The following is a 27,158-nucleotide window of genomic DNA, read 5'->3' on the forward strand; positions in this document are numbered from 1 at the left end:
GGGTGAACCCATTTTATAAATGTTTCATTTGCAAAATAAAAGTTTTATACAAGTAATTTAAAAATGTTATAAAATAAAATGTGCATTATCTGTAGTGTTTGTAAACTTCTGAGTTGTGCAAAAAAATAAACTTAACCAAAAGCCTGTTGCGGTCTTTCTGCTACATTTCAAAACTTCTCACTGTGATCTGGAACTGATGCATATTATAATTTCCTCTTTGATGGCTTTTCCTTCTACTTGTCTCCACCGATTTCCTTCTACTTGTACTTCTACTATTGTGTAACAGAAAAAATACTGCCAGCCAGCATGATTTGTAAAGAGAAGTTCCACTTTTAACAAGAAAGCTGATATTGGACTTGTGTCAGCCCCTCAGATCCGTGTCAGCCAGGTGCTGGGGCTTGTTCAAACCATGTCCAGATCATTTCCAGATCAGAACAGTTTGTTTATGGACCAAAAAAGCATCCCAATGTATCCCTATGGTATTTCTAGACTCTGTTCACACCGCCCAGTCCGTTCTGGTCCAGACAACAACAAAAAAACACACTGGAACGCATTTAAATGCATAGAAAATGCATTCAAACACCCTGGAACGCACCTGAAAGCCCATTTTAAGCTAAAAAAAATGCGGCTAAATTGCGGTAAACACGTGGCAAAAATGCACTGCACTGCGTTTGCAGATCTGCTCCAGATCTGGTCTGGACATGGTGTGAACATAGCCTCTCAAGGGAGATTTGTACACGCAGGGTGAGAAGGATAAAACATGATCAGTCCCTGAATTTTAGGGTGAGCCGACATAGCTGTGTCTCCTGTTCCAGTACAGTCTGATAGCTTTCTGTAGCTGAATTCATTGAATATTATGTGTGGCCCTTTGGTAACGTCAGATTCTGCATTTGAGGCCACTGTTGATGTAGACAACTAATCAGGTGCTTGCAGCAAATAAGATGATTGTGTGAGCCCCAGGCTGAAGGCTGAGCACTATGCATGTACCTACAAGCATCCACTGATGCCTAGACAAGGCAAATAAAACAAGCTTGCTTTTGAAGTGTATGTCCCTTGAGCTGCTACAGGTTCAGGCCTACAACTTCTGCGTGGTAGTTACAGCCCAGCCTTTAATACAGACGTGGAGTTTTGGGATATTTAGTTTCATAACAGTTGGAAAGTGAACAGCTATAGAAGGCGTGTTTGTTGTTCACTGTGGAAAATCAAAGATATCTCCTTTTTTATACTGGTGACTGGAGCATATTTATGACTGGACTTTGTATTCAGCTGTTAAATAAATATAAGTATAGCAAGCTAAGTGTGCTCTGCCCTTGCTCCGTGTCTACAGGTTGTGTACACACCAAGCTATCTGTTTGATCTGATCTGGGGGACATTTAACCTGTATTTCTACACTAACAGGGTTATTCACAAAAGGGTGAAGAGTTTGGAGAAGGCAGGAGAAGTGGACAATCTAGGACAGGGGCGGCCACAATTTTTCGTCTGGAGATCCACTTTTCAAATGACGAGCTCAATGAGATCTACCAACGAAAAAACACCTGCATTCAGGGGCGGGAGGGCGATCGCCTGCACCCAGAACCCAGGCACATTAGTGCCTGCGTTCCGGTCCAGTGCGAGCTGCAAAAATGCTGCAAGCACTATTTTTGCAGATTGCACTGGAGCGGAATGCAGGCGTAAGTCGTGAAAATGTACACACATATACATCATCACTGCACCTCTTCATTACCACAATCAATGCTAAACACTTACAAAGGTGGAAATGTCCTTTAAGGACAATTGCTGGTAACTTTAGGAGTTCACTATAATCCTTGCCTGCAGGTTGTGGAAGGTTTTCCTCAGCGTCTCCATCTGTGTTTCTCTGCTATCCTCCCTTCCAATGTCCATGTTGTAACTCTTCACGATAATCCTTTTTTCTGTAATGTTTTTCCTGCTAGGAAAGTGAACATAAATCTCTCCTTTCCCTGTCAGGCAAATCTCTAGACGGAACATACTCTGCCGACAGGATAGGAATGTGCCTCTTACAGAGGATGTTGAAGGTATCAAGTAGTGACCAATCCTGGAAAATGTACTTCCTCTGAATGTTACAGGCTGATACATTATCACTCTTTATGTGCTGGGCTGTACTACTTATTCCATTGTTTAAAGGTCAACTCTAGACATAGAGCTAAATATGCACAGAACAATTATAAACGGTTTTACCTGCCAATGGATTTCCTATTCTGTTTATACAGTGGTGACACCACTGCCAGACATCACAGCCAGATCAGTGACTGACTTCTCTATTCTCTGCTGCAGTTATGTGGCACTGCTTGGTCACCAACCTGTACCCAGCCTGCAGATTAAACAATGAATTAGCATTGCCACATTGATCAAAGAATCACTCTGCCTTCTCTCTCTGTCAGCAAGCCCTGAACTGAAGTGGGAATGTTATATTTTTTTGAAACCTACTTTGGTCCAGCTTGGCTTGATATAAGTATCCATATGTGATACCTGGAGGGCCGCTGTGGATGCTGAAAATAAAGGTACTAGTCTGCACTACATACAGTGATTGGGTGCAGCTCCACCAGCATCTGCACAGGGAGTCACTCTATTTACACCGCCACCATTCAGAAAAACCCCTTGTATTCTCTGATAGGTCAAGGTCTATACCTTGTCCATTTTTCCCCTCCTCTACCCCTCATCCATTCAGAAAACGCCTGGTGTTCAATGAAAGAATACAAGGCTTTCTCTGAATGGTGGAAATGCTAATACCTGGAGTTCTGCTCTAAACAAAAACAGATTTTCTGCATGCATGTGATTAGATGATTAAAGTTTGCACAACTTCACCTCACCGAGATAAACAACTTTATTTGTGGTATACAAATATTTGCACTCGCATAGTGTCCCGTGAGGTTATAGCACATTACTGATGAATGACTCCAGGCAAAAAGTAATTTTTTTTTTCTTAAAATATCTTCCTCTCAGCAGCAGCCAGTCACCAAGATGTAAGGAGAGCATGTTTGTGCAAAGAATACACAATCATGTGCAAGAAAATTATAATAATTAAAAAAATGTATTTTTGCTGGGAACTAGAGTAGTTCCAAGCAAAGTAAAAGTTCCCTTTGTAAAGAGAAACTTTTCTTAATGGCCCAGGTGCATTGGATGTCTGACTTTTATGTTTGTACTGTTATGTAGACCTATTGCACCAGCCAGCCCAGTAGACTATTTGGTGTTCTAACTACAATTCTGTTTTTTCTTTGACAGTTAGCATTGATGACATTGAGGACGTGCGTCCTGGCCAGGAGACAGAAGGGATGAAACGTTATGCTTCGACTGTGCCAAGTAAGCTCTGCTTTTCCATCGTCTTCAAGGGAAATCGCAAGAACCTTGATCTAATAGCCAGCACTAATGAGGAAGCTGCTCACTGGACTGGAGGATTAAGTAAAATAATGAGCAAGTCACGATCCATGAGCCAAAACCAAAAGGTACGGCAGTATCCTTTTGTGCAAGATTGGGGCCTGTGCAACGAGCATTGGTGGTGTCATTGGTATTGCTTATTTCTGTGGCTTTTCTACAAGCCTTTTCTACACTCCAGCACACCAGTTCCTGTTAAAGGAGAATTATGAGGCGAGTGATTTTCACTCAGCCTCATAATCTGAGCCGACCTGTGACAATGAATCTGTCACACGTCGGCTCAGTAGATCGGGAAGTGAGCGAACACATACCGTCGCTCGCTCACTTCTCGATCTATCCCTGCAGAGAGCCGTGACTGTCACTCACGGCTCCCTGCAGGGATCCCCCTCCCCTGTCCGATACTCCAGCGCTGACTGGCGGAACGGACGGACGGGGGGGGTCTGGGCACAGCTGGCTCTGCCTCTGGATAGGCAGAGGCAGCTGTCAATCACGCAGATGGGTGGGTCTCGACAGCTCTGTCGGGATACGTCCCGGCTGCAGCGTCTCAGTATACCGTGAGCTGTAGCACACGGTATACTGAGCTTTGGGTCATGAGAGAACGCTAGTTTGTGTTTTCTCCCGTGACCCTTAGGAGAACCATGTGGAAAAGCCCTGCTCCCATAGTTCTCCTTTTAAGGCTGATCCTGAATTGTATGTAGTGAAGTCAGAGTGGTCACCCACATTCCGTGGAGGGATTGATGAGGATCTGCTTCTGGACTGTGCACAAAAGGTAAAGGAGAAAGGTTTTAGATCACCCCCTAGACAAAACAAGCCTTGTATCATGCTTCATCTGGTAAGGGAGGCACAATGTTAGGATTTTTTAAGTGCTGCAGTTCAGCTTAAAGGTAGTGAGGCCTACATGTTGCTTGCAGCATTTTTCTTTAAATTCTGGGGAAAGTCATTCTCTGCATTTTGCACACCTACGCATTTCCTGGCTGAATGGCAAATTTATATTCTTCTGTTTACTAATAGGCTCCCTGATCTACAGTGAATTTTTACTTTTGCCTCAATAACTTGCCATTTGCTACTAAACACTCCGATAAGAGTCAACTGAACAGTACAAAGTAAAGTACACACCGGTTCTGAGAGAAGTGTATATAGGCTACCATTGGTGACTTTTCTTCTGAAGTTACTAATTGTCTTGCTGTGTGGCTTCATCTTCTGGCAACAAACATGCAGGAAAATCTGTGCTTGCTTCAGGGAAGTGCCTCCTAAAATATTCCAGCCAAATTATCAGCATGAAAACCAGGCAAGTAGCAAGGTCAGACTCTGGTACGGATCTGGTCCGGACACAATCCGGATGTCGTGTGAACAAGCCCTCAAACTTCTTTCATGAAAGGTGAGCTTGTATAAAGTTGTCTGCAGGCATCAAGGTTTCTGCAAACACATGGTGTTGATTTAGCATGCTTGCTTCCTAAGCTAGTTGATGACTTCACGGATAAGGATCAGCATAGAGTATATACTGTACGAAAGATGTGGGGTGCCTTTTTATATATAAAGAAAACTGCACCCTCTCTTCTCTGCTATCCCTTGAGTACTTGCTTTCACATACCCTACCCAACATGTCCCCCATTCCGCCTTCACCATATTGTTGTCATCATCACTGGTCTTATTAAGTACCAGTATGATTTTAGAAAATGTCATTAGCTTGGTTTTACTTTACATATAGATAGCTAGAAACAGAACAGATTTTCTCATATCACAAATACACATGCTTTATACACGCTCAATACACACATGTACAACGAGTGAGTTTTGCTGTTTTTGTGCAGTCAAAACATGCAATTGAGTTGTTGACAGTGTTGCTTGTATGCCATCTGAATTGATTTTAATCTCAGGTTTAGTACTGCACAGTAACTTGTTTTTTTTTAAATTGGAGATCCAGTTCCATACCATACAAAACACAGAAGTTTCCCAGCACACTTACCAGCTAGCCTGCAACCAAACAAAATGCCCTATCTAACAGTATGGATTAAATACAAAGGTTTTAGTGGCACATATTTTGCAAAAGTTGTGCAAGCCACACTGCCTCGTCAAGGCTCCTCTGTGTAGTGTGGTCTTAACTCTAAAGGTGCCCATACACCTTACGACCATCGCAAGACTTTTTTTGTGCGCACACCGGCCAGTTCCGCAGCTAGTGGACGAGCAGGCTAGAAACCCGCCGACAATCGTACGATTCTAGGCGGGTTTTCGAGCATGTTGGTTCGACAAAAGACGTGCGACCGTACAGTAAAACGGTCGCACGTCTTCGTTCACACTGCTCGATTCTCGTACGATCGCGGGATTTCGCCCGATTCTCGTACGAGAATCGAGCAGTGTATGGGCACCTTAATTTTTTGAGTCTCCAGTCCCATACCACCTTCATTTGGTTCCCATACCCCCCCTCATGGACACTTCTGTTTTAAAGGCTCTTTACACCCACAACAGCTGTTTCAGATAGGAGACATTGGTGGCTTAATTTATTCACCGGTCTTCTATAGCTCTTTGTGCTTCCACAATAGATTGCTCTGTTTTTACAAGTAGTAACTCTTGCTAAATATCTTTTAATGTATCAATTGGAAAAACATTTCCTCCACCTTCCTCACAATAAGGGGTTAGAACTGAAACCTTGGACACAGACATCCCTTCGTAGCAGTCCAAAAGAGCTATAAAAATCTGGTGGGTGGTTTACCCTGCTGCTACTTATCCGGAGCCAAAATATCGGTCTTTGGTTGCATAGGCCTTTAATTATGGGCAATACTACTTCTGACCACGGGGAGGGAGAGTGGGGTGTGTATCATGATATTGATTCTGTTGTCCTCTGTCTGAATCTTTTAGTGAATTCACCCTACCTAGGCTCATTAGTGCAGGAGCTTATCATTGTAAAAGGTTCACTTATGTCTTTTGTTGCTTAATATACTATCACACACCTAGACAACCCTGGGTTTCTGTAACACAGCGACATCATGAATATTTATACCACAGACAACAGAATGTCCTCCAGCATGTCAGAGGTTTTACTTCTTGTGGTAGTTAGCTTATTGTACACGTATTTCCTTAATTATAGAGACCTCTAGAAATTGGGTGTAGGTCACAGTATAAATATATGTATGAAAACCATCTCCAGCTAGCATGATCTTGTAATTACTAGTTGGCTTAGACTGGTGTGGTAAAGAGAGGCACCAGCTGCTACTATATTTACTTGTCTGACGTTTGGCATGTTCAATTTATTTCCTGTCTTTGGGGGGAAAAATATGAATTGTATGTTGGTTTAGGTAGAAGTATTTTAATACAGTTTATGGATCAGTATATGAAAACTTTATGCTCTTACTAAGACTACACACAATGCCGGATTATAATAACATTAGTTAGGGTCCATAACTGTAAGAGGGGAAAATCCTTTGTAACTGAAGGTGTTTCTAAAACTATAATAACCTAGTTTACCCTCCTACTATTTGACAGCAAGCCCATGGACAGAAAGTCAGACATTAGAATAATGTTGCTTCCCCGGACCAGAACATTATGTCAGTTATTTTCTTATTTTATTTATGCTCTCAAAATGTCAAAGGAATACTGCACGCCATCCTTAGTTACTTTTCAATACGTTTTTTTGAAAGTTTGTAAAAGAAACATTATATAATACAACACAATAAAAAGAAAAAAACAGAACAAACAAGAACAAAGTACAACCATAAAGAGTGTGAAATTCAGGTACAGCTTGAAAGGGAAGTATGCAAAAGCTCCATACAGAGATCAATCCTATCATATGTACAAGTCCAATAAGAAGGTCAGTCGTAATGTACAAACTTGGCATAGTTGAGGGATAGAAAAAGACCTCTTGTGGATATTGATGGCAATGGGGATGACACATAACGGATATAAAAGTTCCCGTGAGGGATCAAAAAAAGGCAGCTTGGAAGTATTGTAGGATAGAGTATGTCTTGGTTTAAAAATAGAAGGCTGTAAGAAAAGATTAGTGGTGTAAAGAAAAGGAGAGGTAAAAAAGGATCAAGAGGAAACCTGGAGAAGGATTAAAGAAAAGGAGCAAGGGAGAAAAGAATAAAGGGGGAAGAGGTGATCCTCCCAAGGCCACCAGAAAGCTCCCATATAAAAATCCCCGTTTTCAGTATAACAGGGTACATAATCGGGAAGCCTTGAGTCAGCAGCGTCCCATCAAAGTCAGATTTAAGGTAGCCATATGTAGGAGTCGTAGTAAAGTGGTCCCAGCATGCCCAGGTTCAGATACATTTATCTAACACATCACATTTGGTAAACATGAATTCTTCCATTTCATGGCTATGATCTACTTGTTTGATCCATTCAGATACAGAGGGGGGCCTGAGGTTCTTCTCTCCAGTGTCTTGGTATAATTGCCAGAGCATCATTGATCCAGTCTTCCACATGGCAAACGCTAAATGTGAATGGAGCCCAAGAGAGCCTACCTCTTCTTTGCAACGGCAACAAGTAGTTATCCTTGGTTTCTTGTAGATTGCCTCAGGCCCCCAGAAAACCTGAGCTTTATGACACTTTGATAGCAACCACCTCTCTTGGTCACTGGCCTTGGCACATCCCCTCCTACCTCCAGTGTCTCACTGTTGGCCCATCACTATGATTGTGCAGCCTCTCTAACCAATAATAAGGTATGGGTTGAGGTGGGCCAGACACAGCCGCCATGTAAGGTGGTCATAGTTTGAATATTAGTGTCCTGGTATTTTTAGGTTGCTCTACTGTATTCAATGTTCAACTGCGTAACAAATTATGGTATATACATTTACCTATGTAAAGCGGAGCTTTTTCCTTAATGCGTTAAAAAAAGTTGGATTCACACATGTCTACGGAAAGCAGACAAGAATAAAGACAACAAGATGAGCCTCAAGGAGCTGAAGCGGTTCTTGCTGGAAGTAAATATTGAGACTGATGACAACTATGCAAAACAAATATTCCAGGTATGTACCCAAAACATGCCAAATTGTGTACACATATTATTCTCTTTCCTTTTAATATTGTCTGTTTTTAATACTAAAGTCAATAGAGTGTCGCCAGTGGATGCGAGTTCTCCATATTGTTACATGGAAAGCCAACTAGAGGGTCCAACCACATAAATGTGGTACCATTCGTGATTTAGTGCCATCGTGATCATCTTGTGCATCAGGACCCAAGAGGAGATTCTATAATCAATGTTTAGGTTCCCTAGACAGAAATGATATCAATGCACTAAGGTTACTTTGAGAAAAGTATTTAAGGGGCAAACAGCAACACAGTAAAAAAAATTTGGGTCCAAAAAAACATTTTGCAGTGTCACTTAAGGCCACAATATACATAAGTGGAACTCCTCTCCAGTACTGGAACCTTTATTGGTGTATGCACATAAACCGCATGAAAATGAACATAGAATTGTGTGAATCCAGCCTAACTGTAATGTGTATCCTAACGAGACAACAGACACTGGACGTGCTGGTATTTGTCCACTGATATTTATTATTTTTGTTTTGCAGATCAAAAAGCATGTTTGTAATGTAATATCAGTAGGTTTTGATAATGGTGTATTATTCATTTTTTTAGCAATGTGATAGATCACGGACTGGATCTTTGGAGGATAAGGAAATTGAAGAATTTTATAAAATCCTTACAATGCGAGAAGAAATAGATATAATATTCAAGACCTACAATAGCAGCGACGATTTCATGTCTGCTGAAAACCTGCAAAAATTTCTAGCTGAGGAGCAGAGGGAGGCCATGAGCCTGGAGCAGGTATTCTCCCTGATAGACAAGTATGAGCCAACTGAGGAAGGTAAGCAAGGCACATCCTCTGGAGGGAAAACTTACCACATCTGGTACAAAGGAAAAAGAGAAAGTCGTGTTGTCCAACACCTATTAGAAAAATGTAAAAATAAATACAATGTAATTAAATACTCCTTTTACTTATCATAATATTATTGTCCATTAAAAGCCCAACTCCAGCCCAAACCTTTTTTGATTTTGGACAGAGTGGGGAAGGGTTAGAGTTGGCTATTGCCACCTGTGACCTTGTTGGGGAGATTTCCCCCCACTTCCTGTCAGGACAGGAAATTATGGGAAACCTCTGCAACAGACAGACGGAGATTTAAACAGAAACCTATTTTTAGTGGAGTGGGAAAGATTAGAACATCTGATTTTATTGATGCTTTTTTTTTTTTTTTTTCCTGTCCTGATGACAACAGCACCTCTCATTTCTTTTATGAGCATCACAACAACAGGAAGTGAGGAAAGATGTCCCCAAGGCGGCACAATAAAGACAAAAATTAAATTTTGAAAGAAATCCAAACTTTTCTGACAAACTGACAAAAATAATTTGGCTGAAGTTATGCTTCAGTAGCCAATAGCCAATAGCCAATTAGAGGTGGCAATAGCCAACTCTAACACTTCCCCGCTCTATCCAAAATCAAAAAGGTTTGGGCTGGAGTTGGGCTTTTAATGGAGAATAATTGACAATAAGATTATGTTAAGTAAAAGGAGCATTGATATTCTCACTAAGTATTGTCATTTTTATCAGGGATCATTAAAACCATCAGTGTACAACTTGTCACTGTTTATTTATCTGGCTCCAGTTTCTCCAGATGAGGATTGCTGCTCCCTGTGAAAGCAGCAGCCTCTCTGCAGAGGTCTGGCATGCCCCCTTAGTCTTATAGCTTTACAATCAGCAAAGCTCATACGTTCTGCTTATTGCAGAGCTATAGGAGTGATTTGGGGGAAGGCTGGGACATCTGTAGAGAGGCCACTGCTTACACACGGATAGCAATAGTCTTTATCTGCAGGCAACTGGTGGCTGCCACCTACCTTGTAAGCATTTGATGGGTTTTATGCCCCCTAAATAGATTTACAGCATTTGAAGTGTTTTTGTGTGTTGGGAGGGGTTAGACCACATTATGTTTTTAACGCTGTGCCGATTTGAAAGATTCACACTGGTACTGGTAACCACTGTCACTGAAAAATGAGAGGAAATCCCAAAATTTAGAGGTGCCCCTAGAACATGGGGTAAATGGGAATCGTCCAATGGGGACAACTGTCTAAGAGTGGAATTCCTCTCACTTTGGGAGATTTCTTCTTGAATCTCTAATGTGCCTGTGTTACGGTCCAGTGCGATCTGCAAAAATACTGTAAGCATTATTTTTGCAGATCGCACTGGACCGGAACGCAGACACTAATGTGCCTGCGTTCCGGGTGCGGGCGATTGCTCTGCGGAAGGCGTGGCTGCGGTGCCATTGACTTCAATGCACCGCCACTCCCCCTCCCACCCCTGAATGCAGGGAGCCGGCCGGCTTGCGTTCCAGTGCGTTCCAGTTTGTGGTGTGAACCAGCCCTGAAGTTTGTTCAGATAAGATTTGAATATTAAAGAGAGAAGCTTATTGGTTGCCTGGCAAAGCTGCGCCAGATTGGATAAATTCCCCTCATTGTGCTTTTGACATCGGTGTGAAACATTTTTGAGATTCAGAATTCATTGCAGGTGCACTTGTAGTGCATTTGACCACCTTCAGCCACTCTCACATCCCCATAGACTTGCATTGGGGGAGAAGCCTGCCAACACTGACCATTAGTAGCAACTGTCCCTAAAGAGGAGGGCAAAATATGGCACCACAGAAGCTCAAGTGTTTTTAAACTATTACATCTTTTAACATTCAGGTTTTTCCTCTCTGGACCTTGCTGGATTTATAAAATAATTAATTCTATAGGGTGCTGTAATTGCATGCCATGTGTTGTTTTACAGCTAAAAATCAACAGGCCCTGACCAAAGACGGCTTCTTTTTATACCTGCTGTCTGCTGATGGCAATGTATTTAACCCAGAACACAGTAAAGTTTACCAGGACATGATGCAGCCACTGTCTCATTACTTCATCTCCTCTTCACACAACACTTACCTGATGGAAGACCAGCTAAAAGGACCAAGCAGTACTGAGGCCTACATAAGGTGAGCTGCTATAAGCTGGTAATCTACTACTATGATCACAGCAGGGTGGAAAGGCTTTCCCAAGATAACACTAACACAGGGGTAGGCAACCTCGGCACTCCAGCTGTTGTGGAACTACAAGTCCCATGATGGATGCATTGCAAGACTCTGACAGCCACAGGCATGACTCCCATAGGGCTGGTGGGATTTGTAGGTTCACCATAGCTGAGATACCTAGGTTGCCTGCCCCTGCACTAACGCGTCATTGTATATCTAATATGATACTAACATGGAGTAGGTACAATTTTGGGTGATGGGATTTTGAGCACAGCTGAATGTTGTGAAACGGAAACGTATCAGATGTGCAGGTGCACCTAAACAATCTTTTAAATTTGTATCTAGTTGATAAGACACAGTTTATATTTCATATTACACAGTTCTTGGTAAATTTTGCTCATCTGATTCTCATAGATTAAAACTGAAACATTGCGTGTGTGATCAACATAAATCCTTACAATACCATGTTGGGGAAAAGATTATGCCAACTTGCAATGTCCTGTTACACTCTCTCTACACTACTCTACCTCTATGATTAAGCCCAGGTGGTGAAACGCGTGAGAGGCGTTGTGGTGGGAGATACTATGGTGGTGTATACCTTTTTGTATTTTGAACTTTGCATGGAATTTACAACAATAAAGTTGGATTTTTATGGACCTCGGCTGATTGGAGATATATTGTTGGAATGTCCAGTGACCTTTTCTTGTGAGCTTCCTGACTTATTCATTAAAGGAGAAGTATTGGGAGAGTAAAATGTATTTTTCCCAATACTTGGAGCTGTTGTGTGACACTGCAGGTCTCCCATGCTGGCCCTATAGATTGAGAACTGAGCAAGTTCTCACGAACCGCTGATCACTCGGCTCACATCTTCTGCCTGCAGAGAGAAGTGACTGTCAGTCACCGCTCCCTGCAGGCATTCCACCCCTCCTTCTCTGTTTCTCCAGCGCTCATTAGAGGGGCAGGCAGCAGAGGAGGTGGGCACAGCTGGCTCTAGCTCTAGAGAGGCAGATCCAGCTGTTAATCAGGCAGCGGGGTGGCTGATTGGCAGCTGGATCCTTCCCTGCTGTAGTGCGGCTCTGCACTGTCAACATATAGGGGGCTGTTGCCCACTATATGCTGACTTTGGGTCAGGAGGACATTAGTAAATCTACTCCTTTGACCCAAAAGAGTACTAAAGCCAAAAAAAAAGGTTTGGCTTTAGTTTTACAAATTACACTTTTACAAATGTAACCAATACATGTAGCAGACTCCAACTAATGGGGGCGTATTTATGAAGTAGTGAATGTGGCATGCGTCATACACTCACAGGTGGTTAAGCATTCCCTCGCATGTACCAGGAAGATTCGCCTGCAATTAATATGGTGAATGTCATATTCAATGCTTTATAAATATGTCCCTATGTGTTATTACTGTTATTAAAAAGTTGCTGTTACTTTACATATTATATTTCGGGCATTAGAGGGTCTTTCCAATCAAAGCTTTCTGATTGGCGTCTTCATTTTCCTGTGTATTTTAAAACCCCCTGTGTGTTGGGATTTTCTTATCTCTGTAATCTGCCAGCAACTTTATGGGAGTTTGCACCTCTCAGCAGTCTGGTAGCCACCAATAGTTGGCTTTTCTTGGTAAACATGAAATTGTTATATCTAATAAGTGATCCAACCCTCTTCCTATGCTGCACAAGTGTAAATGAAACCTTCAGCACCATTCCTTATGGATGATACTATGGAACAATGTACAATCACTGACACTAATGAAAACTCTAGTCATCAAACATTCTCAATCTTCGAGAGGACCTGCTGCACTCCTTACCGGAACCCCTTTATACAAAGGAGGATGTTGTAGTAACCACGGATGGCACCGCGTATCTTCAGATTTATAGAAAAAGGTTACCAGCACAGCTCTGACTAGTGTCAACAATCCATCTTCTTTATACAGCTTGTCATATTAAAACCTGATGAAGGGGGACCCTGTGTGGCCCCGAAACCTTATTTGACAGTCTGCATCAATAAAGAAGATGGATTGTTGGCACTAGTCATAGGTGTGCTGGTAACAACATTTTCTATATATCAATCATTCTCACACACACACACACACATGTATATATTATTATATACAGTATATTATTATATCCAAAGTTTATGCATTGTGAAACTAAAACTGACAGCAACATTTTCTATTTATTTTTAATTATATTCAACTTTTTATTTTATTATTTTAAGCCGTAATGGCATAGTTGAAGAGCGACATGTGGAAGTATTAATATCTGCCTGTCATGGTATTACAAGGGAGGAACTGTAAATAATAAAGCCTCCAAAGACACTTCAAAATGTAATTTTTAAAACTGGAATTGACATGTTACACTTCTGCTTTGGAACCAGGGCTCTTACAAAAGGATGTCGGTGTGTGGAGCTGGATTGCTATGACGGGCCCAATGGGGAGCCCAACATTTATCATGGCTATACGCTGACGTCAAAGATCCTCTTCAAAGATGTCATAACAACCATAAAGAACTATGCCTTCAAAGTAAGAAGGGTTGTCGACTATGTTCTAATGCAAATTACGAGCTCAATGAGATGTACCAATAAAAAAACAACTGCATTGAGGGGCGGGAGGGGGGTCTCTTGCTGTCTTTTCTCCCTCTCTCTCCTGTCCTCTCACTTTCTCTGCTGTCTCTCACTCTCTCATGTTTCTTCTCACTTTCTCTGCTGTCGTCTCTTCTCTCACTTTCTCTGCTGTCTCTCTTCTCTCACTTTCTCTCCTGTTTCTTCTCACTTTCTCTGCTGTCTCTTCTCTCACTTTCTCTGCTGTCTCGTCTCTAACTTTCTCTGCTGTCTCGTCTCTAACTTTCTCTGCTGTCTCGTCTCTCACTTTCTCTGCTGTCTCTCTTCTCTCTGCTGTCTCTCTCTTTTCTCACTTTCTCTGCTGTCTTTCTTCTCTCACTTTCTCTGCTGTCTCTCCCCTGTCTGTCTTTTCTGACCTCCACTGCAGCAGCTTCCCGGGTCTCCTCTCATGCGCCCTGTCCTCCCGCAGTGCTCGTGTGGCTGACGTTGCACACAGGGAGAGGTGTCGCACCCCCTTCCCGTCTGCGGCGTCTGACACATTCAGCTGGCAGCCGCACGAGCTCCGCGGACACAGCCGATCGCGACAGGACACAGCCGATCGCGATCTACCAGTGTTGGCTTTGCGATCGACTGGCAGATTGCGATCGACTTAATGGGTACCTCTAGTCCTAATATAATACCTCTTTATTCAATTGTATAACATTATTTTTAACAAAGGTTTTTTAGGAGCATTCTCTTTTTAATACTACTTGTTTTTCTCATTATTCTCTTTATTCAGTGAAATATTGAAATGTTAAACTTTTATGGCAGTTTAATTTGGTTTAGTTCTGTTCCTCTGTGCTAGCAGAAGGTTTCACTATCAGTAGTAGGAGTTACCAGCTACAGCACTGCAGCTTGCTAGCACTTAGCAGGCAGATTCCCCTACTGCACACTTGCATATTCACCAAGGTAATATGGCATTTAGTTATGCCTTGCAGACTCATTACCGTTTCCACATTTTAGCAAGTATAGGAAGGTTGCCAGACATCTGACTCTCAAGGATGAACTCCAGGAACTTAAAAAAATTACCCTTGCAGTGGGGCTACCCCCTCACTGCAAGGGTTAAGTGCTTGTTTTATCATGTACTTGTTTTGGGAGTCAAATAAAGCAGATATACTCACCTGGTCCTCTGCCCCCGCTGGGCTGCTAGACTGGTCCCCGCAGTCTCTTCTTCCTTGGGCTCCAGCGGTCTGGGCCCTGCTGACATTACACCCAATGCAGGTCTGTTGACTTGCATTAGACATGAGGCTGCCAACATTTCATAGCTGGAGCGGAGAGGGAGAGAGGTGAGTGCTGACCACTGCAGAACCAAGCATCAGATGAGCATCTACTTTATTTGACTCCCCTAAACAAAACAAGCACTTAACCCTTGCATTGCGGGGTAGCCCCAAAGCAAGAGTAAGTTTTTTTTAATTCCTAGAATTCTTGATTTATAGTGTATGATGTTAGGAAATTTCTAAAATCCGTGTCCTTTTTTTTTTTTTCCCCACCATCTATGTCCCCCATTGGGGAGATTCAATTCTTGTCTTGGAGACACAACAGGAGATTAAACCCATCTATAGGTGCCCATACATTGCACGATTCTCGTATGAGAATCGTGCAGTGTAGGGAAGGCGCGCGACCGTTTCTAATGTACGGTCGCGCGACTTTTGTATTTCGAGCATGTTGGAAAACCAGCCGAGAATCGTACGATTTTCGGCTGGTTTTTAACATGATGGAGAGATGACTGCCGAACGAGCCGCTGTGCACACTCGCACACTGCCCGTTCAGCATTGCAGTCATCGGAAGCCCCCCCCCCCCTCAGGGGTGCAGGCTTGCGATTATCGCAAGTACGATCTGCCTGTCCAAGATGGGCAGATCGTACGTTTTTTTAATTACTTTACAACCCTCGCAAGACAAAAGTCTTGCGAGGGTTGTAAAGTGTATGGGTTGTAAAGTGCAGAATCGTGCAGTGTATGACACCTTAAAGGAGAACTATGAGATGAGTGATTTCCACTCACCTCATAGTTCTAGCCGACCTGTGACAATGAGACTGTCACAGGTCGGCTCAGTAGATCGGAAGGTGAGCGAACACATACCGGGTTCGCTCGCCTCTCGATCCTGTCACGGCTCTCTGCCGTGACAGGGGGAGGGGCTGGATTCCCCTCTCCGATCTGCCAGCGCTGACTGGCGGAACGGACGGAGGAGGGGGCGGGTACAGCTGGCTCTGCCTCTAGATAGGCAGAGCCAGCTGTCACTCACGCAGCTGGGCGGCTCCCGTCATCTAAGTCGGGATCCGCTGCGGCGTCTCAGTATACCGCGAGCTGTAGCTCACGGTATACTGAGACTAGGCTGACGGGAGGACGCTAGTTTGTGTCCTCCCATTACCCTAAGGAGAACTATGGAGAAAAACACTGACCCCATAGTTCTCCTTTTAAGACAGTAGCCTCCAGAATAGGTGTCCCTATTTGACGATTTCCCATCATCTCCTGTTCCAATGACACAATTGCCTCTTCATATTGTTTGCGATCATCCTAAAAGCACTGTGCCTTTTTACTTTCTTCTCCCTTAGACCTCTGAATACCCGGTAATCATCTCTCTGGAGAATCACTGCAGCCTGGATCAGCAGAAGACAATGGCCAAGCACATGAAGGACATACTGGGGGACATGCTGCTGCTGATGCCTGTTGATGACAAATTAAACCAGCTCCCATCCCCTGAGGTTAGAGCACATTTTTAGATTACTGTATAGAAAAGAGTAAAATAAATGCAACTTCTGAGCTGCAGAGGAGATTTTAGCTGGGTTTGATGAATTCTGTGCCAGCACTAGTAACATGGGGTGAATTTGTTTTCTCCACTTCAGAGCACTGACATTCCTGGGTCTGGAGCCAGATTTTGTTTTTCAGCCTTGCATAATTGTACACAGTATGTGTTTTGGTTTCCTAGAACACAGTATTGTCTGCTGCACGTTTCTGAATCACCATAGCTGACTCACATTAGTAGATTGTGGTGAGTTGCACGCTGTGAGCAAGCAGCCGCAGTCACTGCTATAATGCTAGGAAGCCAAAGCTGACGTCCCAAATAGAAATCTAATAATTGTGCCTTGTGTCGTGGCAATAGTCTCAAATAGCAAGGGCCAGCTATATTCCAGATACACTGACCTCAGAGACCAATGGAATAAGGATACTTTGAATGTGCAACTTTCTGAATGTTAGTATAGCATAATTAGGAAGAAGATGTCCTCTTTGGGGATCTCAAACAGAGCACAAGAGACAAAAAGAAAAGTTCTATATGAAAAGTACTGCATATCTACTATACGTCTGCACTTCTATCTGCCTGACTATCAGATAATTCACTCCAGATGTCATCTGGCATTTTAAGGAGCTGCAGGAACAGGAAATGGATTCATAGATTGTGTTTTCCAAGCCTGCCATCTAGTGGTGGAAATAAAGATGAACATTTGCAATGTATCCCTCTCCTCGGCACATGCTAAAATGAAGACTATTACTGGTGACTATTTACTGGTGTTCCCTGGGGATGATTCTTAAAGAGAGAAAGATCAGCTTATTTTCAATAAACGTTTATTCTGAGTTATTATCGCAGAGTATATCTGAAAATAACTTGCATTTCTACAAGATTGCGCTTCCAAATTTTTATCTTTTTGTATTACATATAGTGATTTGTAGATTAGCCAGTAAAGAGCGTTTCCAGTGTCTCCACTGCAAGGGTGGATTTTTTCCCCCCCTGGAGTTATGCTTTCATTGTTTGTTTTACATATTTATCAAAATGAATATTGAAATGATTACACAATCCCTGTATTATGAAGTAATTGCCAATGAGCCTGTTAGAAGGTGTCCTCTGGAATCTGGGTCAGGTAGATAACAGCTTAAAATGGAGCTTTAGCCCCTTTCACTAAAAAACCCCATCACAGGCAGCTCTGCATGCTGATTTAAAATCATTTTACATGTATTAGTTAAACAAACATGTTTTCCATTTACTTACAAATAGAGTTTATCCACTTCCTTGTCCGCCTTGGCACAAATGATGTAATATGCGCAAGCATTGCATCCTGGGAAGGTTACATCAGCAGTGCATTGGTGGGGAATCTCATCCGTAATCTCATGAGATCTCAGGGAAATGCATTTTCCTCCCCTGAGATGATGTGCATGGTCACATGTCCTAGTCACATGTGCCAGAGTACCAGGAAGTAAAGGGAGATATATTAATCTACCCTTAGTAAAAATGGCCACTGTCAGAAGACTGGGAAAAATTATCTACAAGTATCTGTTTGTAGGTAGTCATTCCTAAACATTTCTAAAGGTGCCTTTGTTGTTATTTTAAAGATTTGGGTAAAGGTTCCTCTTTAAGATAAAATTAGTCAATGTCGTGATTTTAGCACCGTTTTAGTGTTTGGCAGCAATAGTAGCTCATCTATTTTACTTGCTGTTTGGAAATACTCTTTTTGGTGTTGGAGCAGGAAATTTCAGGGCTTTCACTGAAATTCATCCTATCGCTAGCATTCCAGATAACTCACTGTTAGGTTTTAGAAATCAAAGAATCCATGGAAATGAAATCAAACATATAAAGTACATGCAAACCCCGTGCAAACAATGTCCCTTCCATGAACTGTATGAAGTTTCACTGAGAGGGAGTGCCTGTTGGCAAACAGCCTGCTGTGTTCTCTCTTTAGCAGACTCTTAGTACTCTGGGAATCCTGTGTCATGAATGCCCCTTGTTACCAATATTTAAATGCTAATAATAAAATAAATAGTTGTAAAAAAACTGTTTAAAAAAATAAAATTGACCAAAACCATTTACCTTTTATGTACACCTTGGCTTTTTTTTTCTTTTTTTCAGCAACTAAAAGGGAAAATCCTGGTGAAAGGTAAGAAGCTGGAGGCGCCAGAAAGCAGCCAGGAGAATGGTGCCAGCAACGGCGCCCCAGTGGCTGAAGTTGTGTCTGATGATGTGTCTGATGAGGATGAAGCTGCAGAAATGGAGGATGAGGTGGTCAAGTCTAAAGTGAATGCCAAAACAAGCACAGTAAGCTATCTGGATTTCAGCGACCGCCTTATATATGTGCATGCATATTTTATTATTATGGGAAAAGTGTGTGCTTTGCAGCACCAGATGATATAAATAAACATTGGTATTTTAGGTTTCAAAGCTGAAGCTTGCCAAGGAGCTGTCTGATACAGTGATATACTGCAAGAGTGTGCATTTCCATGGCTACGAATATGCAATACAGCACCAGGCGTTTTATGAGATGTCCTCCATCACTGAGAGCAAAGCATTGAAGCTGGCCAATGAGTCAGGTGAGATTGGTAGGCTAGTAATATATCCTTGTTCCTCTAGCAAAATATTGCCAGGGACAAGGGCAGACATATTGATTTGGGTAAACAGACACCAAGGGATAACCAGAGAAGTTCCCCCCCCCAAAGTACCAAATGCAGGTAACACTTGGTTTTGTTCTAATCCGTGTCCTGATTGCTGAGCTACCTCTCTCCCAACACCACTGCTCAATGCTCAAAAGGACATGAATATATAATTAGGTCTGGTGAAAGTACTGGTCCATTGCAGCCGGGGCTCTCTTGAGATGAGCACTGCCATGGACCAGTTGTAAGGGAGTATGTGTGTATATATATGTGTGTCTGATGAGGATGAAGCTGCAGAAATGGAGGATGAGGTGGTCAAGTCTAAAGTGAATGCCAAAACAAGCACAGTAAGCTATCTGGATTTCAGCAGCCGCCTTATATATGTGCATGCATATTTTATTATTATGACCACCCCATCAGTACTTTGTTGGGCCACGAGATGACTCCCCTGTGTGCCACGTGTTTCCTATTGGAATGTTCTGGATTACCTGATCAAAACACATCATTCTGTGCCTGTGATCATGTAATCCAGTACACATACAAGAAGTAAAGGTTGCAAGAAGCACAGTGGAGATCGGTGCACTGCACTTCTTGTGTACTGTACTACTTGTATAGTACAGAAGAACAAAAATGAGAAGTACAATGCAGATTGGTGTCTGTTCCCTTTGCCTGTATCCAGCCCCACCTGGGTGCCCAGTTCATCTCTGCTGTTGCTCTAGCAGATGGGAGGTCATACATGTGATGTACCTCCTCCCCTTGACCTTAATTTTCAATTCCTCCTTCCCTCTTGTCCCATTCTGTCTCCCTGGCCACTTTTACACATCTCCCCCTTAGAAATATAATATATTAATATATATTATATGAGGGCAGTGGCTTTATTGCTGGCTGTAGCTACCTCATAGGAATGCCCATAAATTGGGCTTCAGCCTGGGGTGGAGCTACAGCTAGCATGAAGAGAAATGACAGTGCTCTTTTATTGCACAACCACAATGTGGATCAGAACGGAACGAAGTGCTGCATACACTCGATCCCCTGGGGAATCCAAAAATGTTTTTGTGGAGATACTTCTTTAGCATAGAATTGTGACCGTCCATAGCAGAGCTCTCCCTATGCCTCCATTTCTTTGCAGGGCATGTCTCTGTTTTCTGGTTTGAGGCAACACTGGGACAGCTAAGTGAAAGTCTTGCATGAACTTCTTATATCTTGCCTTTTGCAAAATGTTTATCAGTATTTTTTTTTCAAATGATTAACTATGAACTATTCCATATTTATAGTATTCCGTCTTCTATGTATCCAGAAGACTGCGCTCTAGTCTCTTTTTACCTTATTAGCATGAGTTATTTTCACTTGTGTTGTGAGAAGCTTGTTGGTTACAGAAATCATTGAGTCATCATCACAGCAGTGACTCATCCCTTATCAGACATTGAAGGCTTGAAAGCAAGCTTCTGTGCTCTGCTGTGATGGTTGTTAAACCTTTTTAGGTATTTTTTTTTCCTTTTTTTTGATTTTGCAAAAACAACATTCAATATAGATAGTGAAACAGATCAAAAATGTGTAAACAACAACAAAAACCCCTAAAATGAAGCTGACCCAAACCCATTATAGTGCAAAGTATCTTCTTTAATGTAAATCACTGCGAGGCTTGTGTATTGGTTGACAATTTATTCACACTTATTAATACATCTTTGCAAACTGTCATTATCTGGCATTTATCAGTGACCTTTTTACTGACCTAAAGACCCTTAAGTTAGTCAAGTAATGTCATCAATTGCTGATGGGTACCAGCAATATATCATCCCATACAACCACAAATGCAAATTCTTACATTAAATATTAATCATGTAAACGTCAGGAATTTCCATGGCCAGTAAAGCTTATTTTGGGGATACGGCCAAATGACAAAAATGCATTCTATAATGCATTGGGAGGTTTACTATGACATGATTGTACTACCGGCCATGCCCATTAAAGAAGAACTCCAGACTAAAGGAGAGGAAAACATTCCTTTTAAAATTAACAGATTTTAAAATCATTAAGTATAACAACTTTCCTTGTTTAAGGTGAGACAATATGTTGGATATAGGAAATGGTGACACCCTGGAAAATGTTGTCTAAAAATCTGTATCTAGTATGCTTATCATAGGTTTCACAAAAATATTCTAAGGATAATAATGGAACAATAATAAAGCTGCTTTTTTTACAAGGGTGGTTTTATCCCAGTCATAGTGCTCTACACTCATATTTATGTACTTGTCTGTCTCCTAAAGCAAACCGTTTTGTTCAGCACAATATTCGGCAGCTGACCAGGATATACCCTGATGGCCGGAGAACAGACTCTTCCAATTACTGCCCTGTAGATTTGTGGAATGTGGGCTGTCAGATTGGTAAGTCATGCAATGCCAAATTCTCTCTCTGTCCTCAGATAAAGATCTAGATTTCCCCATACACTTATTGTGTAATGGCTATTTCTATTAAAGTGCAACACTGGGCAAACAGACGAATAGTAGGTTGAACTACATATATACTCACGAAAGATTTTGTAATACTGTATATCCAATTTTTGTCGTTTCTACACAGTGCACAGCCAGGCAGGTGACACTCTTTGCTGGTTCTGCAATATAGTTTGCTTGGTCATTCTCCGCCTCAGCTGCATTCTTCCTTTACTGTAGTGCAAAATTTGCATAATATCCTTTTTTGGCCCTGGGTATTAGGTAACTGTAAAGCCCCGTTCACATTGATCGATTTATCGCGCGGTAATTCCTGCGACATCGCGGCAAATTACTGCGCGATATTGCGCTTCAATGCATTTCAATGGGGCAAAGGGTCCTGCTGTCGCGGGTCGTGTGTCGCTACAGCAGGACCCTTTTTGGAGCGGATTTAGCCGCGATTCAAGCTTGCTCAATGCAAGCTTGAACGCGATATCGCGCTGCAAATCTCGCGAGCAGTGGGAACAGGGCCTTAGTGAAGGTTAAGAACATATCCCGGGCCCTCTCCTGATGCCTATTTTTCTCTCTTCTCTTTCTTTCCTTTTCTTGTTTCTCTCTCTGTGAGTCCAGATCTGTCACTGGACATTTCTGCTTTTTCTTCTTCTATTTGTACTTCCTCTTTCTTATCTCAGCTTTCTCTAGTGCTTCTACCCCCCCATAATTTCATACAGTGTGCCCAAGCTGATCCTGATACCTGGGGATTGCAGCCCCCTAGTTAATGGATCCAGTTGGAGGGATGGCACTTTATTGACAACCCTGCATGTTGAAACTATACATCCAAAGTACCGTAGTCTGTAAGAGTGACCAAATTGGGGGCGGGGGGGAAGAAAGGGGTCCCCCATCCCTCTCCTAGTTTACTGTATTTTACGTTCACTGCTTTGATGACCGGGCCATATACTGATCTTGCAAAGGTAGCGATGCCGCAGGTGTTGATTGTTACTTTTACCTTATTGTAGGGGCATACATGTGAATTGAAATGTTTTTGTGCAATTTCTTATTTTCATATAGTTTGATCTGTTGTATATCACTTTGAATAATACAAATTTCAATGAGGAAAAAAAATGAACATCCGGGTTTTCAGGTTTTATGTTTGTGCAAGCACAAAGTACTTGAATCTGCACATTTAACGGGTAGACAATCACCATTTACACCTAGACTAGAAAACTTCATTTAAACATGCTCACTTACATCTAAATCTTTATATGTCCACATGTTTTATGCAAATTCACTGAAGGGAAAACTAATTAGAATATTAAAATAAAGACTGTTACAATTCTGAAATACATCTTTTTTTTTTTTTTAAGATTGAATCAAGCTTACCAAATGTTGGCTTTACTTTACAGTGGCGTTGAACTTCCAAACCCCGTGTACAGACATGGATGTGTACCAGGGCAAATTCCGTGATAATGGATTTTGTGGCTATGTGCTGAAACCCCCATTCCTGCGATACAATCAGACTAAATTTAATCCAAAGTCTATTCATGATGGAGAGTGGTGGACCCCTAAAAAGTTTCATGTCATGGTGAGTTATGTACAAACATGCCTTACAACTACCTCTTTTTTACAGACTTTTAACACACGTACTGGAGTTCAGATAACATTCCCACTGTTACATATTTCAAAGGCTTATACATGCCATTGTGGTAATGTTTATCTGTACGCTGAACAGGAGCTTTGTCTTATCTGTCATCTTCAGGCTTATTCAGTAAGTATGCAAAGAATACATGTAATGTGCAAAATGCAGCAACAATTGACCCTTAGCAGCTTCATATCCTCTTATGTGTTCTGACTCCAGTAATCTGACATTTAATTGGTTGCTGTGGTTTTTACAAACGAGCACTTGAACATTTGTGGCACTTGGACCCACTGCGGTTACAACTTCATTCAGATGACAGAAGGGGGTGGTATGTGCACAGTAAAACCATTGTTTCCTTTTCTCCCTTTAAAAATGAACAATTGGCTATTAAGCAAATAATTTTTCCCGCATGTAGTAAAACTTGATTAGACCATAGTATTTGCTTCTGATAATCTAAAGTGCATGTCCAGACAGTATTTAAACATATGCCCTAGTTGGTAAGTACACTATATCACCAAAACATTATGGACAGCTGACCATCACAGATATATTAGGGCCTTCCCCAAGCTGTTGCTACAATGTTAGGAGCTCACAGTTGTCTAGAATGTTTTTGTATGCTTTTACTATTAACAGAACCCCTTACTGGAAACATTTGTACTTCGTAATTTAGAGGGTTGTCTACATAACTTTTGGCCATATAGTAGGTCAGATGGACAAGTGTGCACAAGGTTGGCCGTATAGTGTAGTTTGTATGATCATTCCTGTTACATTTCGTACATTACTGTTCTTTGCACTAAGTCCTTACGTACGGAGTAAGTCCAGTTTTCTTTTTTAATGGTCCTGATGAGTTCAGTGTTTACTGTGAATGCCTCTGTGGGCTCTCAGAGCATGCTTTATCGAGTATGCTAACATACCACATATACGATCTGGTGACCACATACAGTATATTCTATGCATGTGCACAGACCTTCATTTTTAAAACATCTTTTTTTCAATTTGTCAGATAACACTCAGAAGGATTAGGTGTTGGGCAGTCCCTAAACTTTACAAACATCTGGCACAGGCCATGCATTGCCCAGACCTGTCCTCCACATATGATTTTGAGTGCTGCTACATTGTTGTTTTTATTTAGATTGACAGGCCAAATTCATCTCTATACAGGTCATTTCAGGGCAACAGCTACCAAAGCTGAACAAGAAGAAGAGTTCCATAGTGGACCCCTTTGTATCCGTAGAAATACTGGGCGTCGCTCGGGACAATGACAAGAAACAAACCAAAGTCATAGAGAACAACGGTAAGATTAAACATAGTGTCTTACTATAGATGTATGGACTGGTCGAGTCTTATAAAGTACCTGCAACATTTAAAGTCAAGGGAACAGTTTGCTCATAAGAAAGCCTGATTACCAAAATCTGCCTAATACGCTCATATACTGTGATATCTCAAGGTACCCATATACATGAGGTAATGGTTGTCCTGTATGGTTGGGTTAGGAAAGGATTGTATGTCTTTCACAGTCTGTGACCTGTCCAGACCATGCTGGCTAAATAATTGGCCTGGATGGCATTTTACAGATAGTTGCTGTTCCCCGAGATAAAGTTAGTGGCAAGAATGTCTGCTCGGTTATACAGTTCATTAAGAATAGGGATGCACCTGTACTGATACTAGTATCGATATCGGTGCCGATACCGAGTATTTGGGCGAGTACTCGTACTCGCCCAAATGCTCCGATGCCTAGACGATACTTCGTGTATCACCTTCCTGATTGGTTGGGAAGGCGGCTCCATGCTCCCTTCCTGATTGGTTGGGAAGCTGGCCAATCAGGAAGCCGGGCGCCGTGTAATGACGCAGGGCCCGGCTTTCTGATTGGCTGGGAAGCCGGCTTCATGCTCCCTCGTCATCTCATGCTCCATCGTCATCTCACGAGGGAGCATGAAGCCGGCTTCCCAGCAGGGCGCCACGTCATTACACGGCGCCCGGCTTCCATGATTGGCCAGCAAGCCAGCTCCATGCTTTCTCGTCCTTGCTAATCGGGAAGCCGGGTGGCGAGTCTTTACACGCTGCCTGGCCACCCGGCTAATCAGGAAGCTGGGTGGCGAGTCATTACACGCTGCCTTGCTTCCGGAATGGGACTTCCGGTACTCGGTATTCAGTATCGACGAGTACCGGAAAAAAAATATCGGTAGTCGTACTTGATACCAAAATACCGGTATCGGTGCATCCTTAAGAATATTTCGGACTGATGTCTGTGGGTACTTTTAATAGCCTGGGATTATTAGCTTGTGGTCTAGTAGAGGTAAATGTAAAGAATAATGTAAATAGGTAAAATAAATAATAATGGAAATAAATGATTTCATGCCCTTTTTTTTAAAATCCTGCGTTTTCTCTTATAAACTATTTATCTCTTCAATCCAACTCCAGGTAGAATGGGACTTGCTTTGTCTGACATACAAGTGTGGCCTCTAGTGGCCACAGTCTATAGGAGCAATATTCTACGCTATGTGATATTATCATGAGACATATAAGGCCCCATTCACACTGCGCGTTTGTCGCGCGATTTGCATTTTGCGCGATATCGCGTGATTTGTCGCGAGATATTGCGCAAATGCTTGCATTGAAAAGCTTTGAATCGCGGCAAAATCCGCTCCTAAAAGGGTCCTGCTGTAGCGACGCACGACCTGCGACAGCAGGACCCTTTGCCCCATTGCCAAGCATTGGAGAGCGATATCGCGCGGTAAATAGCCGCGATATCCCGGTAATTACCGCGCGATAAATCGCTCAGTGTGAACGGGGCCTCAGACCTGGATCATTTCTGATGAATGTTGTTTACAGCATAAACTAAATCGTTTTCGGGAATATTCAAAAGGCTAAATAAGCTTTCAGTGTCAATCTATTATTTGACTTTGTCCAAGCAGTGTGGGCAAAAGGTTCAAGTGTAGCTCTACTTTTATTTCAGAAAAAAGCACAATTGTCTTCAGGCTTATTCCATAAATTGCAAGGATTTTAGAAAGTTTAACTCCGATGTTGAGAATGAATGAATGAAATTGAGACAAACCAGTCCACTAACTCCCCTGCTGAGTGGAAGAGTCTGCCTGCCATATTGGCTTGATCAGGCCCTGTGTTGTAATAAGAAAAACATGGCACCCCCAGCACCGCTTTGGCTGTATGGCCACTTTATAGCCAAAGATGAAAGGTTCACCGTACTAAGCATAGACCGAGCAGGGATGCCTCAGATTTAAGCTCGACCCTGGTTCAGTCTTGAAACATTAGTGAACCTGTCACACAGTCGGGGAAATGTTCTGCAAATGAAATTTGTACTAAACGACCCCAGAAATATTTTGCAATTGATATCAATTAGAATTTGGGGCAGACTTCAAAATCTTAGCTGGCTACAGATTGAAATAGAGATGTCATTTTATATAAGTGGTTTGCAGAGCAATTCTTTATGTTGAATTTATTTGAGAGTTTCCCTTTAAATTGAAAGCATGTCTAGATGGAGTATCACAGTATTAAAAATACTGGGCCCTGCAGTCTCCACTTGCATGCACAACCTGTAGTAATGCTTAGCGACTGCTCCCAGCTGCCACAAGAAGATATTCTTCGGAGACTGTAGGGTAGCCCTATATTGGGCTATATGCCATGCCCTCTCCCCAATGCACCTTCCAGTGGCAGCAAAGGTCTCTACACCACAACAGGCTGTGCACTCGCATCAGGAGGCTACAGTATGTGACATACAGGTACAGCATTGAGTT

At 42.2% G+C, this 27,158-nt stretch overlaps 1 protein-coding gene across 1 annotated transcript in view; it reads left to right on the top strand.

Annotated features, from left to right (window-relative positions):
- The window catches only part of PLCD1 (phospholipase C delta 1), a 95,063-nt gene that overhangs the window by 65,420 nt on the left and 2,485 nt on the right, over positions 1-27,158 (top strand). Inside the window, exons 3-13 of the mRNA XM_018553480.1 lie at positions 3,241-3,469; positions 8,225-8,354; positions 8,971-9,199; positions 11,153-11,354; positions 13,769-13,913; positions 16,542-16,691; positions 18,827-19,012; positions 19,128-19,284; positions 21,612-21,728; positions 23,174-23,352; positions 24,568-24,700. Of these exons, the coding sequence (XP_018408982.1) occupies positions 3,241-3,469; positions 8,225-8,354; positions 8,971-9,199; positions 11,153-11,354; positions 13,769-13,913; positions 16,542-16,691; positions 18,827-19,012; positions 19,128-19,284; positions 21,612-21,728; positions 23,174-23,352; positions 24,568-24,700 (1,857 nt within the window). The remainder of the gene's footprint in view (positions 1-3,240; positions 3,470-8,224; positions 8,355-8,970; positions 9,200-11,152; positions 11,355-13,768; positions 13,914-16,541; positions 16,692-18,826; positions 19,013-19,127; positions 19,285-21,611; positions 21,729-23,173; positions 23,353-24,567; positions 24,701-27,158) is intronic.

The sequence above is a fragment of the Nanorana parkeri genome, unplaced genomic scaffold (genome assembly GCF_000935625.1).
Source record: "Nanorana parkeri isolate BGI_ZX_2015 unplaced genomic scaffold, ASM93562v1 scaffold121, whole genome shotgun sequence".
Classification (NCBI taxonomy): domain Eukaryota; kingdom Metazoa; phylum Chordata; class Amphibia; order Anura; family Dicroglossidae; genus Nanorana; species Nanorana parkeri.